Source organism: Cygnus atratus, chromosome 1 (genome assembly GCF_013377495.2).
Source record: "Cygnus atratus isolate AKBS03 ecotype Queensland, Australia chromosome 1, CAtr_DNAZoo_HiC_assembly, whole genome shotgun sequence".
Taxonomy (NCBI): domain Eukaryota; kingdom Metazoa; phylum Chordata; class Aves; order Anseriformes; family Anatidae; genus Cygnus; species Cygnus atratus.
In genome coordinates, this window is record NC_066362.1 from 86927879 (window position 1) to 86946696 (window position 18818).

Here is an 18818-nt window from a genome sequence, read left to right on the forward strand (position 1 = left end):
AACTATTCTCCTCATCCAGTTTCATACACTCGTATAGATTGGATTTCAGCATCACCATGACACTGATACATTTCCCAGAAAAGCCTTTGCTACCTCCTCTCTTTGTGGATGACTATCATAAATTAATATTTGCTTAAGAAAATCACAACATAAATAATATTAACTCTCCTTTGCTTTCAGAAATGTCAGGCTTGCTTTCCTTCTTTGTATTCCTGCAAGACCATCGCATCCTCCCCTCCTTCATTTCTTGACTGGCTCCCTTTGGTGACATTACTAATATCAGTTCTCATTTAAAACAACCAACCAAAAAAACAACCAACCAACCAACACAAACAAAAACACTAAACAAAACAACAACAATAAAAAACCAAAACAAGTCAAGTGGCTTCCTCTCCCCCACCCAAAGATCTTTTGTAAGTAAAGGAAGAAAAGGACTCTCTTTTCCCCACATCTGTTTCTTCAAGATTGGATGTCAGAATTCCATGCTAAAAATCAATTAGGGTTAAGTCCTTGCAAAATTCAGAGCCTCTCTATTTTCTACATTACCATTTAATTACTCACAAAATAAGAACATAATCAGTATCTCTGAAATTTTATTGCCTCTTTTTAACTTGTTAGAAATTGATAATCAAAAGTCACTAGGACACTCAGGAAGAGCCAGTCACATACAAATACAGTGCAGGACAACATCTCACGAGCTAGACTTAAAAACAGGAAAGACAGATGCATTCGTCTTTTGGGTCTTTAGCACACAGGAATTCCTAATTAAGAAAAGAAAAAGCCTGCATCACAGTCTAGCAGTGCTACCTAGTATTTTTGGTCTCTTAGAGTGTCGTAATTATTTGCTCTCCAGTTGACACAGTATGCTCAGTGCAAAACGATACAAGCAGATGAAAATAAGGGATTGAGACAAAAACATAAAAGATCTCTTATAGCATCTGAAGTCAGTGTGAGACTCCTCTCAAACTTCATTCCCTGTGAGCTCTGAAATACGCAACTGTGCCTGAAAAACTGCTTTTAAGTAGCTAAGAGTAGCAGGGTCCCCCCCATGCCCCAGTTAGTGCTATATGGGACTAGAGAAAGGAATTCATTTATTCATTTGATTATAGTCAAGTATGTACTGCAAAGGAATTATATCCTAGTACAGAAGATATCAAGATTTAATTATGAAGTTTTACAAAAATCCAGTGAAGCCAACAATATCAAATTTTCAACCCATTTCAAATTTTCCAACCCAAAAGTTTTATATGGCTCTGTGGAGAAAAAGTACTTATCACAGCAGTGTTTAATGTGGATCATAAATTCACGTGGGGAGTGTTGCAACAAACGAAAACAAAAGTAATCCAGATCTTGCTTCCTTCGATCTAACAACAGCTAAATAACAGAGGTGGATTTGAGCCGTTTGGCTCACTGGAGATGAATGATATTCTTTTTCCATAAATTGCTTACCTTTTCTGATGTCTACAGCACACAGTAAACAAGTTTAGCTTCTTAACCCGTCTTTAAAAGGTACCGATAATTTTGAATGAGAAAAAGCCATATGACTAAGTTAAATTCTTTTCCAAAGCTTTTGGGAGGTTGTCCTGCTTGTTCCATGTATCAGAATGCTACTACCTCAATGTAATCAGAGTCAGCTTACACCCTAGTGAAAGCAACAGCTCTGACCTTAAAGAACTGCATTTAAACTCATTTAACAGGATATCAGGAACCGTGCGTGCTGCTTTCAGATACTTTCCAATATAATACATTTACCACAGTAAAGGTATTTTATGATACACTGCATTTTGGTCAACATTCTGATTATTCAAATACTACGTAAAGTGGTTCACTAGTATCAACAGCCTAAGATATTGGTGTTCAGGTTTATATTCGTTCACCTAATTGGCAACAAAGCAAGAACTTCAGTTTTATGTCAGCATGTCTACGGTTTTAATCGTGTTGATGATATAGTTCTATGCAAATGAAGGTACTGCTGAAAATGTATAAACCTGCAGAACATACTTACAATAGCTTCTCCAATTACAGTTTGAAAGTGGCAATTCTGATTAATTAAAATTAAACAATTATAAAAACATGCAATCAAGCTTCATATGCATGCTAGAACAGCCGTGTCTGAAGTTAGATTTTTAGTCTGATAACTGCTACTTATTAAAAAAATCTGTCAGCAGTACAGGAAATGAAGAGTAGAATACTATGACTGCTCATAGCACAGGTAGGTAGCGCATCCAGTATATTATATATTATTATACTATTTTATGGAACTTGTTTGCCAAAAGACCAGCTAGAAACAAGGACAGTAGTGCAAATGAACAGCTTCCCATGGTTCACAGGTCCAACTGAGAGGTCAATAGCTTAAGAGCCTTGGTCTGTTCTTTCGGAGAGGATTACCTGTAGCTTTTTGAGATTCATAGCCTTCATTTAACTATTACTTTAGGTATTATTTTCAAATGCATGGGCTTTCCTTCCCAACTTCCATCCTTGCACAGATATTTAAGATTTGCTAGGAGATGTAGCATTGCCTATTGGCATGGGTTTAACACCAGTAAGACTTACACCTTATACAGAAGACAATCTTAACATTTATGATTGTGAGGTAACACTGGAAAAAGTGAATCTTTTTAGACTAGTTATATAACCACACATCATAAACGCTATTTTTTTCCAAAATAGCTTCCTAAACATTCCACTATTTAATTATATAATACTAATTATACCAGCCAGTGCTTTAACACAGCTGATGAATAATCCTCCATTCTGGGGTAGAGCAGAAGTAAAATATATGTTTTTTTTCAGCAATGGAAGGGCTTATTTAAGTGCTTCAGGGAAATTGACCCTGCCTCTGCCTTCCCCAAGGTGCTAATCAGGTCATTAGGTTCACTGGAGGCAATGACAATTATATTTAAAAAAAAAAAGAATATTTGGTATGTTTAAACATTTCAAAGTAAAAGGTGTCTGGAGAAAAATAACATTTTTCTTTTCTCCAGATGTTTAATGACAAGTATTTAGAGATAAAACAGGCAAAATAAAATGAAAATATGATAAAATATGCAGCCTATTGAAGATCACTGTACAGTCACAAATTGCCACCTTTGGAAGAATGGCAACTCCAGAGGCTCCCCAGCTTATCCATATTTCCTTTCTAAACAGGAATATTTTTCTATTCTCATTTCATTTGCATTCCCTACCAGGAGTGGCTGAGCTGTGCTGTGAGCAGCGATGCAGAAGGAAGATTTACAGTGTAATGGATCTGTTATAAGAGTCTCTTCCTTTTGCACAGGTAGCATACGGTAGAACTGCTTCATGGCTTTGGCTGGTCACATACTCTGAGAAACATGTACACTCCAAACCTATTAAGCAAGTCAGTATCTTCTGGTAATGAAATCTGCACTTTCCAAAGAAGAGATGATTTGTCTATTATACAGTTAATCTACAATCTAGGAAGTAGATTTATTTTTTGAAAGACATATAGAGGACACGCAGAAGGTCATATCAAGTGTCCTCTAGAATTCTGTACTGAATATAAGAGAATGAAATAAAAGCTATGTTCTCAAAAAAAAAAAAAATACACAAAACAAACAAAAACCACCACCTGGCCTAACCGTTGATGATACATGTTTCTTTCAATGCTTTAATGTTATCTGAATTAAAAAATAAAGCCAGCTAGCATTTCCCTAACAGTGTGTGACAGTTACAAAGCAAAATCAGGAACCTAACACTGCAGAAAAGTGTAACAATTAAAAAAAAAAAAAGCCTTTCTTGCTTTTGAAGATAAACTAGAGATAAAATTTATTTGAAAAGATCAAATAAGCACTCCGAAGTCAGGTAACAAAACCTAAAGTAATTCAATTAAACCCATTTCCAAATCAGCATCCTAAAACACAAAATGTAGCTGAAGAACCTAATTTAATCTCACCTACATTAGCTTGGAATTTTTTTTAACCTGATATTTGCCACTTGCTTTTACTATTGCTTGCTTTTGATTATAGCCAAACCATAGGAAAGTTTTAGATGCATTTCTATAGGCTACTTTTTGATAAGCTCCAATCCATGACCTTCTGTTGTATTAGCTGGTATTTAAGCCAATCATTAAGATCCACTCCAGTGTACTTTTCTTCTTCTTCTTCTTTTTTTTTTTTTTTAAACAGAAGTTTTTGCACTAAACATTTTATCAATAAAAGTTACCTTGGCTAATTTCTGTCATTACTTGCACTGCTAAAATATTAAGTGATACTCCCTGCCTGCTTACCTTCTCTTACCCTTTTTGATTTCTACAATGTTTCCCCGTAACAGTGGTTTTAGTTGTATTCAATATTCTGTACTAAGACTCAGCAGAGCTACATAATGGGCTGCCCAGGGAAGTGGTTGAGTCACCATCCCTGGAGGTCTTTAAGAGACGTTTAGATGTTGAGCTTAGTGATATGGTTTAGTGGAGGACTCGTTAGTGTTAGGTCAGAGGTTGGACTGGGTGATCTTGGAGGTCTCTTCCAACCTAGACGATTCTGTGATAAGCTGTTGGTAGTTTCTGCAAATTTATATGCTTGTCCTGGATTGCCTGTTTTTACTGCTGTACATAATTTCTTAAAGTTATTCCTAGAGTCTTTGTCAGATTGTTACTCAACCACATAACTGCTTCTTTTTGGGCTGCGATTCCCGCAGCCACATTTTGGTTTCCACTTTCAGTAATGAACATATTTGGTAGAATTAAATTACCTAAGAGCAGTGATTTACTAAAAAAAAAATCTTGAGGCCAAGAAGATTTGCTTTGCATTTACGCAGCACATGACACAGAATTTCACTGTGTGAATCCTCCACAGCCCCTCCTGTACAAGTTAGGGCATATCTTTCAGAAAAATGCAGTCCTGATTCAAGGACGTCTCCAAGATACCCTCCAGTTCCATGAATGGGTTGTTTTATTGACTAGAGTTACTCTCACTGTTTGAAACAAGAACTGCCATAGTGAGTCAAACACAAGGTGCTCTAATCCCCCAGCCTATGACAGCGGCCAGTATCAGACGCTTCAGAGAAAGGAGTGAAAGCTTGAAAATAATGCACACACTGCTACTTTGTGCTTTCATACTTGTTTTCTTCCTGTCCTCTAGGAGGACTATGCTGAAATACAAGGTTTCAGATCCCTTTAAAATTGTTAAAGAGCTCAGTAACCTGCTATTCTTCCCTATTGATATCTTTTTTTTTTTTTTTTTTTTTTTTTAATCTTGTTGAAATCTTTGCCATAGAAAGCCATTTGGGCCATCAACTCCATAGCTTAACTATGCATCGTGTGATAAAACAATTTCCCATCTTTAAAATCCTTTGGAATTTCCCATCATTTAACTTACTTAACTTGACTGTACCTCTGTATTTGCACTTTTTGAAAAGCAAGAGTGTACATTTCTGACCTATACCATTCACTATTCAACATAGCATCTTTTCAGTGATCATCCGAGCCAAAATTTTAGGCTAGATGTATGGCTCACTGATGTGGATTCCCTTGATAACACTGCAGTAGCCAAGTAAATTTTCTTGTTAATTCTCTGGAATGGTGGCTGTTTCCAGTGGGATTCTTTATTGGGCTTACATGGCAAGGTTTTGGTAGCGGGGGACCTGCAGGGGTGGCCTCTGTGAGCAAAGCCCAGCACTTGCCCCATATTAGATAAGAGTGAGCTCCAGCCAGCTCCAAAAGTATCCCATTGCTGGCCAAAGCTGAGTCAATGAGCGATGCTGGTTGTGAAAGAATAGTTAAAGGGATATTCCAAACCATATGACATCACACTCAGTATGAAAAGCTGTGAAAGGAGAAGAAGGCGCTCTCGTTATGAAAGCATCTGTCTTCCTGAACAGGTGCTAAACATATTGGGGCTCTGCTTCTCAAGACATGGCCAAACATCACTTACTGATGGGAAGTAATATGGTTTTCTTTGCTTCCACATAGCCTTTGCTTGTTTTTTTGTCTTCTTTAATTAAAATGCCCTTACCTTCACCCAGGAGCCTTTTTTTTTTTCCCCTTCCAAATTTTCTCTCCCTCTTCCTTGGAAGAGGGGACGTGAGAGTGTGTTGTGGTAGAGTTTAGCTGCCCATCAGCGTGAAACCACCAAAGATTCACAGTCAGAACCCAACAGAGCTTTTCTGACTGTTGGGATACCTCTCATAATCCTAATTCCCTACGCCTTTCCTTGATATAGCAGTTCCGATATGCTCAATAAAAAGCATTCAGTTATCGAACAGAAGATATTCCAAGTGCAGTGGGTTTTCAACTTCAGGTATATCAACCCCTGAGAGCCTATGGAATACTTTTAAGAGATCTGTGAAAGGTACTGGTGTGTTACACAAAAACTTGGAAGTGGGAGATTTCTAGCCAAGTCTGCATCTCCATTAGATAAATTTCAGGAATGCATGCCATGAGAAAGGTTAACAATCACTGCACCAGAATATGCTTTACTGATACCAAAGAATATTATTCCAAAAAATAATCAATGCAATCACTATTAGTATTAAATACAAACAATCATTTTTCTCCTAGATGTGACTCTAATGGCACAGACACTTTAGGTCTATCAGAAGTTCATTTTCAATCCTACTGCACAAGCCACTTGTAAATTCATGCTTCCATTTTTTAAATGGACACTTACAGATGACCCAATCTGAGAAACAGCAAGGCACATACATGTAGGCATTAATACTCCAATTCGTTAACATGAAATTCATAGGAGTCAGAGAAATAAGAAATTTAAATCCAAGCTAATAGGCAGAGCTTGCAAGTTTCTAAGAGGCAGATATTTCTAGATTGATTATAGTGCAATTTCTTTTTTTTTTTTTTCATTGGAAGTCAAATCATGTTATTACGAATGATGGGATGATGCTACTGGAAAAAATCACATTAAGAATGAAACACAAAATAACCCCCTTTTTACTACCAAGGAGTTAGGACATTGTGTTGAGTTCATGAACAGAAGGATTTTAAGCACAAAAAAAAAAAAATAAAATGCAAAGCTTCCAACTGTGTTTCTCTGCTAAATGCATATCTGGAGTTCCTAGATCAGGGTGGGGTGTTGGAGGAAGAAGAGCAGGGATGCTTTCATATACAATATCAGGAACTGTTATATAAAGTTTTACAGTTAAATTTAACCACAAAATTTAGAAGTCTCTCTGAATTAAGCTTCTTTTGACTCTCCTCACATCTAAACACAATTTTTTTTGTGCTTGTCCCTCCCTGCCCTCCAACATTTGAGATTCAAGTGACAACTGTTACAGTGCAGAAGAGAATACTCACAGAAATAGAAAATTAGACAAAACCCTTGGAAAGAGAACATATTTTTATATTTATTTCATTCTTGTCCTTAGACCTTCCTTCTAAGGGTCTGCTTTTGTTGTGATCTGTGTTATATTCTGTTGGCTTCCAGAATGGATAAATAAACCAGAAAACCTCTTAAATGAACTTGGGATCACAGCTGGAAAAAAAGCTGAATTGAGAACCTAGCAGAGTGGATGCATTAAAATACTTACCTTTTGAAAAAGACTCATGACCTCATCTTCAGGGGCTTCTGTAAATCAGAAGTCAACAAAACAACAAGCACTACCACCTGCACTGAAAGGGAAAGTCTGGGACTTAGCAGCTTTGAAACACAGAACTACTCATCAAGAGTACTCACATCTAACACTGTGACAGGTCAAAGGACAATGTCTTTTTTTTTTTTTCCAGGACTCTCATTCTTTAGGCTACTCCTTTGCTCTTTGTCTATTTGTCCTTGAGCATGTTCCATCTTTGATCCAGCCCAACAGAACAGATGACGGCATCTTGAAGTACGCACATGCAGGCTTCCATCCCCACCTATCTTCTGAGTGGGGAATGGCTCCACCTTAGGCTGGCAACTCATGGGAAGGTGATTTATCTGACCACCACCTCACCAATCCCATCACACGCTTGAAAACTAGTTACCCATCTCCCATTCCCTGGAGTAGGCTTCGCACATTAGCATAGCTCTTATTAACTTGCTTCTTGACCTGTCACTCATGCTCTGAGTGTGTTTACTTTATGTGTTAGCACCAGAGTCAAGCTAGAGTCCTTCCTACTGCTTAAAAAAGTTAAAGGCAACCCACTGCACTCAGCAGGGTGGCACCCAGCTATGAACCAGGATGGATGGTGTCTGGAGATGCACAGCAGCTGCCAGCAGATGGATTCCTGCATGGGAGACCAATAATCCTGATAAGGCAGTTAGTATGTATCCCCTTGCCTCATCAAAAAGACAACTCATTCAGGATCCCATTGAATTCTGTACCTCTAATTTGGCTAATATTATAATCTCACAGAGCATCCCTGGAAGAGTACAACCTTTAAAGGGTTCTGCAAGCTTCAGAATTTGTCCCACAAAGTAGAAGTCAGGCCATTTTTCTCCATGGCCACAAGAGCTAGGTGTTTACCTCTTAACTGAAATGCAGATAGCGCAGAGTAATGAAAACAACTTTTCTTTTCCTTTCTTCTCACTTCCAGCTAATTTGCCATCTTACAAAACATTGTGTGTACTCAGCAAGTACCCTGCATCTAATGCTTGGCTACAGAACTGATGTGGTAGAAAAGATAGAAGCATGAAAGGGATTTTCAGACTGAATGGAAAAGGATGGTGTGCCTGAGGTGGGTACCACAAAAAGAAGGGCCTGTCCTACTCATCCTACTAAAATTAGAGAAGACTGATTTTCTGCTTGGAGGCGTCAGGATGTAGGATGGCCCTACAAGATGGTAGGAAGACTCAGAAGACTTGTGAGAGTACAAGCCATTCTTTTAGATGCTATGGAGAACAGATATGGTGAAGAAGGCAAGGCTACTGCAGAGAGCTTATGGAAATATGGAAAGCTGGAGAAATGTAGGCTTCATAAACAGACCCAGGTGAGGCTGTTTCAGCTAGGCATTAACCTTAGACAGCAACAGAATATTCAGGTAAGGTACCCATACAGGGCTCCAGCTCAGCAAGATAGTTGCAAAGCTTGGGGGAACAAATATTCTTCTTCTCACAGGACATTACCCTGTTATAAATGGCTTTAGCCTACTCACTTTTAAGCCAGTCTTTAGTAAGATTAAAAGCAGAAAAACTCCAGATAAGGGAAGAGCTCAGTGGGACTCCACGCCATGTGCCTGGTTTCAGGGACTGAAAACCAAACGTGGTCATGATGCATCCTGCTGATCAGGATGTTCCTCTCATTTGGTGATGACAAAGTGCGCTGTTTTCACGTTGCACACAGAAATAACCAACTGACAACAGTTGTGCTCAACCTTATGTCACCAATTAGTTTAAGAAAGGAGGTTAATGCAGCCCTTTCTGGTACACAGCCCCTTTTCCTTATTCTTTCCTGAACTGTTGCCAATAATCAATTTACTCTATTGTCTTCAATTAAATTAATTCTTAAAGTAAATGTCTAGACAACATGCTTGTCATAGACTTGACTCACAACACTGAGACTGTTCAGAAATAGTCACTTGACATCCCAAACTAACTAGAAAACTGTGTGTCATTTTACTTTTCAAGAATCTAAACCGTCTCTCACCTCATACCCCTAATTTGTGTACCAGTAACAGAATATTGAAAGTGTATTAACATGTTGAAATTATATAGTAAAAGGAAAAAAGAAAAAAAGTCCACATCCTGAGCCACCAGAAGTTTCACTACTTGCCAGGATTGGTATACATTACTGCCTGTCAATCCGCTTTGCTCCTCTAATGAATCTAATAAACACCAAACCTTCCTGAATGGGATATTTTATTCAACTTGCTGGGCGAGAATCAGATCCATGAAGTTCACAAAGTGATTCACTAAAATATATGCAATAATTTAATTCCCTAATGAGTATTATGGAAATAATGTTTTACATATTAAGGTTAAATTCATAAATACTGCAGATAAAAAACAGAATATATTTCTCTATGTATCACACAATTCAGTTTGTAGCAGGTTTTCATCTAACTAAAAAAAAACCCACAGATGTAATGAAGAATATCAAAGTGTCACCATTAACACAGATACCAGTTTAGCCCTTTTTGCATTAGTGACACTGATCTTGGTCTGTTCATACATACATACACATTTTGGTGTATGCAAGGTTTCCTGGAGACTCATGGCTCTTTTCTAAATACAGGTGAACCCTGAATATATTTTAAAAGTAAATGAATCCACATCATATAACATAGACTACCTAAACCAGGGATGCAAGAGCCTGGATGTCCTCTGTATTGACAGGAATGCTTGTTTATATACTAGAAATGTCTTTTCATGAGCTACTGTTGCCTTGGAAACCAATACTAAAAATGAAAATTTTGTCTCTATGGGGAAAAAAACACACCATATTATTCAGTTATCTCAGAAGCGTCCTTATCTTTTTCTGATCAATCTGAAACAAAGACTGGCAGTTGGGTATTACTAACTCTTAGTTCCCTCTTCCTATTCAAGAATAATACCTTGCTTTAATTTTTTTTTTCCTATCTGTGATAGGAAACAGAGGCCTGTTACTTATTTCCTGCCAAACCCTCTTATCAAAAAAGATACTTACATTCTTTGTCTCAATAGTTTGGAGAAGAAAAAAGGAAAGCCTTTGCAGAAGTTGGAAAGCTGTTTCCTGAAACTGAAGTCTTCTCATGTACTGATTAAAGCATTCAACAGCTGTTCTAGTAGTGTCACAGATTGAAATTCTTGGGAAACATACTGTCCTTAAATTGTGTTACTTTGGGGCATTTGTCAGGTTTTCCTATGACTCTTAGTTGAATATTGTTTCCTAATTAGAGTTTCAGCATGAGCACAGAATGCTGCAATTTTCTAAGTGGTTTCCTTTCCAGCCTTTTCCTATCAGGGTTATTGCTTTTTCTAGACTGATTTGTGATTTTTACTCTGCACGTGGGAAGATGTGCCAATAGAAACAATGTAAGATCTATTCTGAACCAGCAAGTAAAGAGGAAGAAAACTTACATCAGATGACAACGGGAAGACAAAGCAAAATATGTTGATAATCTTTAACTCAAGGCTGTGCCTGCTGAGGTGTGGTAAATCCATAAAACGTGATGATCATTTAGCTTATTTTTGTTAGAATGCAAGCTGTTCAGTCACAGAGTGTGACACCCTTATAAAATTTGATTTGTCTTTTACTTCAGTTTACCTTGTTTTCATCTAGGAATAGGCTCACATACTTTTGACCACTGTATCAAAGATGGGATGACATTTTAAAAAAAAAAAAATGTCTGATTGACGAGTACTGCTGTAGATCTTATTTCCAAAGAACATATCCAATCATTATGTTCTATTTTTGGCACCAGACTAAGAGAAGAAAAAAACCCAGTCTCTTCTGAGTAGTGACAGACAGTTGTATAATGGGAGATGTGAGCCTAAAATTACTACTACTCAATATGCAGATCAACTCTATGGATTTTTTGTAACTACAGGTACTTGGCTGCTATCAAGAAAAATCTCTGTGGAGAGGATACACGCATTCTAACGGCACAAAATCTCCATTAAGAGCACTGAGGATTTAACCTTCATACGACAAAAGCACAGTATGGAACTAACCAAACTATATGTATGATATAAAAACCTCTAGTAATACATGTGGCTTGCTGTTGGAAAGATGTTCATGAATTCGCTCAGTAAAGTTGATGGATATTCTTGGAATAGTCCAATGTCAAAGTTCTAGCCAGAACTGCTGCCCTGCACACTACATTTTCCTCTAGGAAGAAATCTTGGATTACTACCTATGAATACCATGGAGGAAAAGTAAAAAACCGCACCACCCTAAGGTAGCAGTAGGTTGTGCTGGTGAATAGTTTCCTGCCTCACATCACAGAATATTCATTAATTCTGTTCAGTACAATAACAGGCTCATGATTCTTTCAAAAAACATGCAGCTACGTTGAGGATTTTGAAATTTTACAAGGCTTCACATCCCAACAAATTTCTATGTATTTCAGAGACAAAGGTTTCCAGTCACCATGTAAGCAGATCAGAAAAAAAAATAAAAAAAATCAGTTCTTTCCTGATCAGTAATGTTCTGTAAGGGAACTGTTTTTACCTTTTAACTTACCACGAGGGGTAGGGGGTGTAAATGGTGATCAGGAGAAGGGTGTATGATGTAACAGGTGGTCAGCAAAAGCAATGAGAGAGCATGATGTCCATTGTGGGGTTCTATTCATTTACTATGAAAGGCTGTCTTAAGGGTGAAATGCCTGTTCTGTGTTTCAAGAAAGTCCTTCAACGCAGATATATTTATTTTTAAAAAAAAACATAGCATTTCCTGATTAAATGTAGCTCTAGATGTGATGAAAAAGGCAGGCACTAACTACTCCGAAAAACTTCCTCTTTGGTATAGGCATCCATTGGACAATTACAGATAATAGTTGCTTGTCAAGTCCCAGTGCCTTTCACCAGCTGAGCTCATCACACTGTGGTCAACACTGAGCGATGCAACTGAATTTGCCTGTCACTGGGGCCATCAACTGCCCTCCAGGCATGCTCACGTGGACAATTAGCATGGCTCAGCCAACAGGCAACAACTCAGTAAGCTGCAGTAACTAAAATCATTTAGGTTGGAAAAGACACTTAAAATCATCATGTCCAATCATCAACTTAACACTACCAGTTCCAACACTAAAACATGTCCCTAAGCACCATATCCACACTTCTCTTAAATACCTCCATTTAGTTTTCCTCCAATCATGACACTAGTAAGCAGTGTTAAACAAAAGAAGCTTTAAGAAATAAATGAGGGAAAACCTTCCCTATGAAGGAAGAAACTAACTTTTTCCTTCTTCCTTGAAGTTTGAGTACTAACAGCTAGAACCTTGTGAAGTGACTTGTTTTGCTTTAATCAGCTTGCAGTACTGCACAGACCTTGTTCTAAGAAGTGGCCGAAGTTTACAGTGAATTGACCAGAACACTTATTTTCACCTTAAATGAAGAGTGTGCAATCCCATTACAATAGCTATATAGAATTCAACAGATCAAACAGCACTTACTACAATACTTTTAAATTAGATGTGTTCATCCTTTCAGCCATAAATCACTTTTTAAAGTGAAAGTACTTTTGGAGAAATTACTTAATGCTATTTTACTATCTCTGTTGGCATTCTGTCACTGCGCCCTATCACAGGAAAATATACATTCTGTGCATTTCGGACAATTTGAATGAGAAACCTCTCTGGCTCTGAAGCAACTTCAGTTTCAATGAAAGACTAACACTACTTGAAAACTGTTTGTATTTCACTATGATTCTTAAAGCTGTGTTAATAGTCATAACAGGAATGTAAATGAATATTTTGCTATGATGAAAAAAATGCTGCATCTGACCTTGGAGTTCTATTGGCATCAACATGCTCCTTTTTCTATTTGGTCCATACTGCAGATGCAGTTAACTTTTTCTTTTAAGTTAAATTTGAACAAGCTACTCAGGTTTAACAATTTTCGCTTCAGTGAAAATAAAATAGAAGACCCCATTCTCCACTATAAAAAAAATTTAATTGCATTGCATGATGAATTTTTAAGTATTAATGAGATAAGACTAAACCCTGAGAGAAAGGTCCCAAATATTCTTACAGAAGGTAAGCTTAAGTAAAATAAGTTTTAATTTATGAATGCAAAGCTTGATACCATGCTTCCGTCAGTGGAATCCGTGAGGTGTCCTCATCCCCAAACCCCCTTTTTAAGAGCATATCTTTGTAAGTGAACTTAGGGAAGTGGAAGAGGAAAGGATGTAGAAAACTAAAACAAAAAAAAAAAAGCAAGAACAGAAAAGTCTCTGTGTTACATCCACACAATTGCTTAAAAAAAAAAAAAGTGCTGAAGATTATAAGCCCCCTCACATAGGGGGGGAGGAAAAAAAATAAAAAAACCTTCCCTTCTTCCCTTCAATGAATTGGCAGAGCTATTAAACCACATGCACTGATAATGGAACAAAGCCAGACAATTCAAACTGTTATTCCTATGGTATAGACAAATTTGAAACTGGAATAGAAGAGCTACAAGGCAATAAACTGTTCAAATTAGATAAAACAAACTTACACTTGTTGTATAAGCAGCTTCAGGATCATCCTCTAACACTCGTGAAAGACCAAAATCGGAGACTTTACACATGAGGTTACTGTTGACCAAGATATTACGGGCTGCCAGATCACGGTGTACATAGCCCATGTCCGAGAGGTACTTCATGCCTGATGCAATTCCCCGCAGCATGCCAACCAGCTGGATGACTGTGAAGTGGCCATCATGCTTCTGCAAGTAAAGATCAAAGTAGATAGTTAGTTTTCATGAATTTCATACTAGCAACATTAGCTACATCTTTTGTTTAAAATGCCAGCCAGCCAACCTGCCCACTGAAAACTCGATTTTTCATTTAACTGGCTCAGCGGCACAAGCTACCCCATCTGTCAGCATGCAGTTCATCTCCCTTTTCTTCAACACTTCCACGCTCTCTCTGATTTTTCCTGTGACCACACTTAATCTTTTATCCTTAGTTATTAAGAACATTTTCCCCAAACCCATTTTTTTTTTAAATGCAAGAATGACAGCATAGAAGTCCTCTCTCCATCTCTTACTCCATACTCCTAAGAACCAAAATGTCCTACTTTTACTGACCCAGCCTTGATGGTCTGCAAGAGATACTGCTGTTGCCTAAAACAGGTAACCAGAGTAACTTTGGAGCTTTACCACATCTCTGTTCTGCATATAACACCATATAATCTCTGAACGTTAGACTGAAAAAGAGATTTGGGCTGATATTCAGGGGATCATGCATGGTTTCTCCAGTCCTCCTAGGTGACTGAAGTTAAGCCCAGACCTATGAAAGCATTAGGCTACTAAACTTCTATTTAGATGTTCAACTCCAATAGATTTCAGCAGAAGTTTTGTCATTAACTGCGCTCGTCTATGTAATTAGTATTGGTGGGCCTCCATTTCCCATCTGCAAAATGAAAATTAATGCTTCTATACCAGCTGGGTCAGAAGACTGCTGAATTCCTTGGTAGTGGGGACCAAACAAATACCTATAAGGAAGTTTGATGATGAGCTCTTGCCTGATTTACAACTGCTCTATCTACCCTTTAAGGCAGACTGCTGACAGCAGAATTTTTGTGACCTCAGCTAGCAGACATTTAGCTTCTCATGGACTATTCAGTGAGCCAAGCTTTTACATTAGCAAGAACAGCTAAGCAAAAAACAAACAGCTCTTCCCTACAAGCAAGTTAACTTCCCATTTTCTCTTTGGGCACTTTCAGCACTCGGCTACATACAAGTAGCATTCAGGACATTTCTATTGCTTAGTTCATATGTTTAAGTTAGGTAAACTTCACAGTCAAGTCCATTAAATTCATTAGATTAATTAAAGCAATGAACTCAACTGCACAGATATGCTTAATCTTATCCCTGAACAGCAAGTCATTTTAGCATATCTATCAATCAGGACTCATTAGTTTGGGGCCTACATCGAACTAGTCAGGTATATAAGCATAAAAAGAAACAAGGGACTAGTGCTCTAACATGTGGAAAAATGTAAAAAACAAACAAACAAACAACAACAAACACCAAACAAACAAACAAAAACAAAAACAAACAAAAACAAACAAACAAACAAAAAAAACAAACCAAACCAAACCAAAAACACAACACACAGACAATACACATAAAAACATGTGCAGGGTACAGAGGTTAGTGTTACTTGCTCTTCATATTACTAATCCATCTGTCTCAGGACAGAACAGTACCAGACCAAGATGTGCCTGCAACATATGTCTACTTAGATCAAGTATTTAAGTGTTTTTAAGGTAAAAATTACAAAGATAAAATATCCCCTGTGCATAACAGACTGCTAAATTGAGAGTTGCTCACCTCTAAAGAGGTTTGAGGAAATAATTCTGAATATCATTACTGTTTGATTAAACTCTACTGGGTACAAAGAAGAGGAAAGACAAACTTTGCAAAAAGAAGCGGGAGAGATAATGTGGATTTTGCAGTTTGTAGAACTCCTAGAGTATCTTAAAACACTTCTAATTCCTTTAATAAAATTGACTGGAAAAAAAAAAAAAGCTCAAATGGAATAGTACATGAAATCCTGGTTTAGAGACAAGGTACCAACCAATACTATTGCACTTCTATTATTATTATTGTTGTTATAATAAAACAAAACAGAAATAGGAAAAAAAAAAGCATACAAAATTTAAGACACATACAGTTAGACTCCAAAGCTTCTATTCTAAGCTAACATATCTTAATGCTATGGATTGGACACCAACTTACCTAGCCTTCTAGAACACCATACAGCCTCATGCTTCCCAGAACGCTTGTTAGTTAGGCAGCCATACATCAACCCCTAGATGAACAATATCATCACATCACAGCCTTCTCTAAACTAATCACGCTTACTGACACACTATCAAAACCATCTACATGTGACAAATTCACAGGAACTTTTCCCCCTGAATATCCCCAAGGCAATTCCCTGTAAGCCATCGCATCACAGCTGTAAGCCCGAACCTGCTTCATCATCTCCATCAAAGCCATCTGTAATCAGTTGGTTCAGAAGACAGCACTCAGCTGAGGGTCAAAACACAATTAGAATATGCTCGCATCCTAGAAACAATAAGGTTGGAAAAGACCTGCAAGACCATCTGATCCAACCATCACGCTGCCACCAATGTCACATGCTAAACCATGTCAATAAGCACCAGGTCCAACCTTTTCCTGAACACCCCCAGGGATGGTGATGCCACCACCTCCCTGGGCAACCCGTTCCAATGCCTGAGTACTCTTTCTCAGAAGAAATGTCTTCTAATTTTCCAACCTAAACCTCCCCTGGCACAACTTGAGGCTATTCCCTCTAGTCAGTGTCACTTCAGTGCCAGGTAAAACTATGGTATTTTTTTATTTTTCATTTATTTATTTTATTCTGGGAGTTATTGAAAAACTCCCAGAATTGAGTTTATTGAGGCCCACTGATGCGCCTAAGTTTGCCTGCCAAGGGCCAAGGTGGAGAATCTGCCTTTCCCAGACATCCCCTGGGTGCTGGTGCCTCAGGACTGAGCACATCGCACACACAGAAGACACTGCTCAACAGGCAGTGGGAATTGCTCTGGAACAGTTTCTCTGCAGCCAAACGGTATTTGGGGTCCCGGGCAGCTGAGGAAGATGTTGCGTGGAGGCTTGCAACACAAACAGCTGATAGCAGCAGGCAGTGACCACTCAACCTCTTGGAGAGAGTCCATTCCCTCCAAGAGCTTCCGCCTATGCAGATGCCAATATATTGCTTGTGTTAACATACACACTTCTCTGAGAGGGTGGTTGGGCACTGGAAAAGGCTTCCCAGGGAACCGGTCACGGCACCAAGCCTGCTGGAATTCAAGAAGCATTTGGACAACACTCTCAGACGTCTGGCTTGATATTTGGATGGTCCTGTGTGGACCTAGGAGTTGCACTCAATGATCCTTATGGGTCCCTTCCAACTCGGGATAGTCTATGATTTTATGTCCAGATGGCTTTTCACTCTCTCTGTTCAGTTCTGCAACATTCACCAGGAGATGTTCTTTTCACCTTGATAATTTACCACAAAGACATTCAAGAAATCGTATTTATATCAGAAGGAGTAAGAGCAAGTATGTTTTGCATCACATATTAAGAGAAGAAGAAATTTGTCACTGCTTTAGGTTCGTTCCGTGTGACATGATAAGTCTTCTCATGTCCAAGAGCTGCAAGGACCTTCCCACAAACTTGCAGGGAGGTGAGGCGAGGGTGATTGCTGTGATGCGGCTGTGGTGCCTGTGACAGCACAAAGGACACGTCACAGCGGGGGAGCTGTCATCAGGGCCAGCAGCAGGCAGCGCCACCACACTGTGGCCTTGGCCGTCGGTGAGTGCGGTTCGCACCTCCTGCAAGCCATGGCTCGCCTGATCTTCCTCGCCCTGGCTGTGCTGGGCATTGCCCAGAAGCCATGGCTGGTGAACGATCATCTGGATGCAGATGGGCGCGAGACAATGCAGCAGTATGCAGAGCAGCTGACTGAAGGCATGGCTCAGCTGGTGCAAGAGATGGAGGAGAGGAGCCAGGAGCAGAGCGGGGTGGCCCTGGGAGCTCTGCTCTTCACTGCATTGAAGCAGTGGCAGCTCTGGGCCTTGGTTGAGCTCCTTGTCTTGATCTTTGGGCTCTGCCGCTGGCTTAGGAAACGGAGCCGTGAGACAGGCAGCAGCAGCGAACACGGCAGTTCTACAAGGAAGGAGGAGGACAATGATGACGCAGACGAAGACAGCGACGCTGATGACAGCTGGGATCTGGGCAGAGTTTGGGCCGATAGCACCCAGTGGCCGGCGCCCTACATGGCTGACAAGTGCAAGGTGGTGGAGGAGCTGGTGGAGGAACTTCTTGGTGCCTGCCGAGGACTGTCCAGGAACTGCCTCTTCAACCCACGGCTGCAGCCGGCCATCGGCGTGGGCTGCCTCTACGAAGGCTGGAGCGCCCGGGAAGACAACGTCCTCTACCGCCTGCTCGTGCCCCTGAGGCCTCCGCCCGGGCACGCCTTCCACCCGGAGCTGGGCGCCGACGGGGAGACGCCAGCAAAGAAGCCCGGCCTGCGTGTGGAGCTGGAGTGCGCCTGCGCGAGGGAGAGGCTGGTGGGGGACATGCTGTGCTTCCTCCACCACCCCGAGGATGAGCTGCAGAGAAGACAGGAGCCCAGCCTGCTACACACCCTCTGCAGCGGCTCCTACCTGAATGTGGAGAAAACCACCCGCTGGTTCCAGGCCTTGGTGAAAGCAGCCTGGGAGCTTCTGCCGCAGTCGCGCCACTGCCGCCTGACGGTGCTGCCCTCCCGCC

General features: G+C 39.6%; 1 protein-coding gene across 2 annotated transcripts in view; it reads right to left on the reverse strand.

Moving 5' to 3' along the window:
* EPHA6 (EPH receptor A6) overlaps positions 1–18818 on the reverse strand; it is a 529970-nt gene that overhangs the window by 40551 nt on the left and 470601 nt on the right. For both annotated transcript variants that reach the window (XM_035540604.2, XM_035540605.2), the window contains one exon: positions 14025–14234. In XM_035540604.2, the coding sequence (XP_035396497.1) occupies positions 14025–14234 (210 nt within the window). The remainder of the gene's footprint in view (positions 1–14024; positions 14235–18818) is intronic.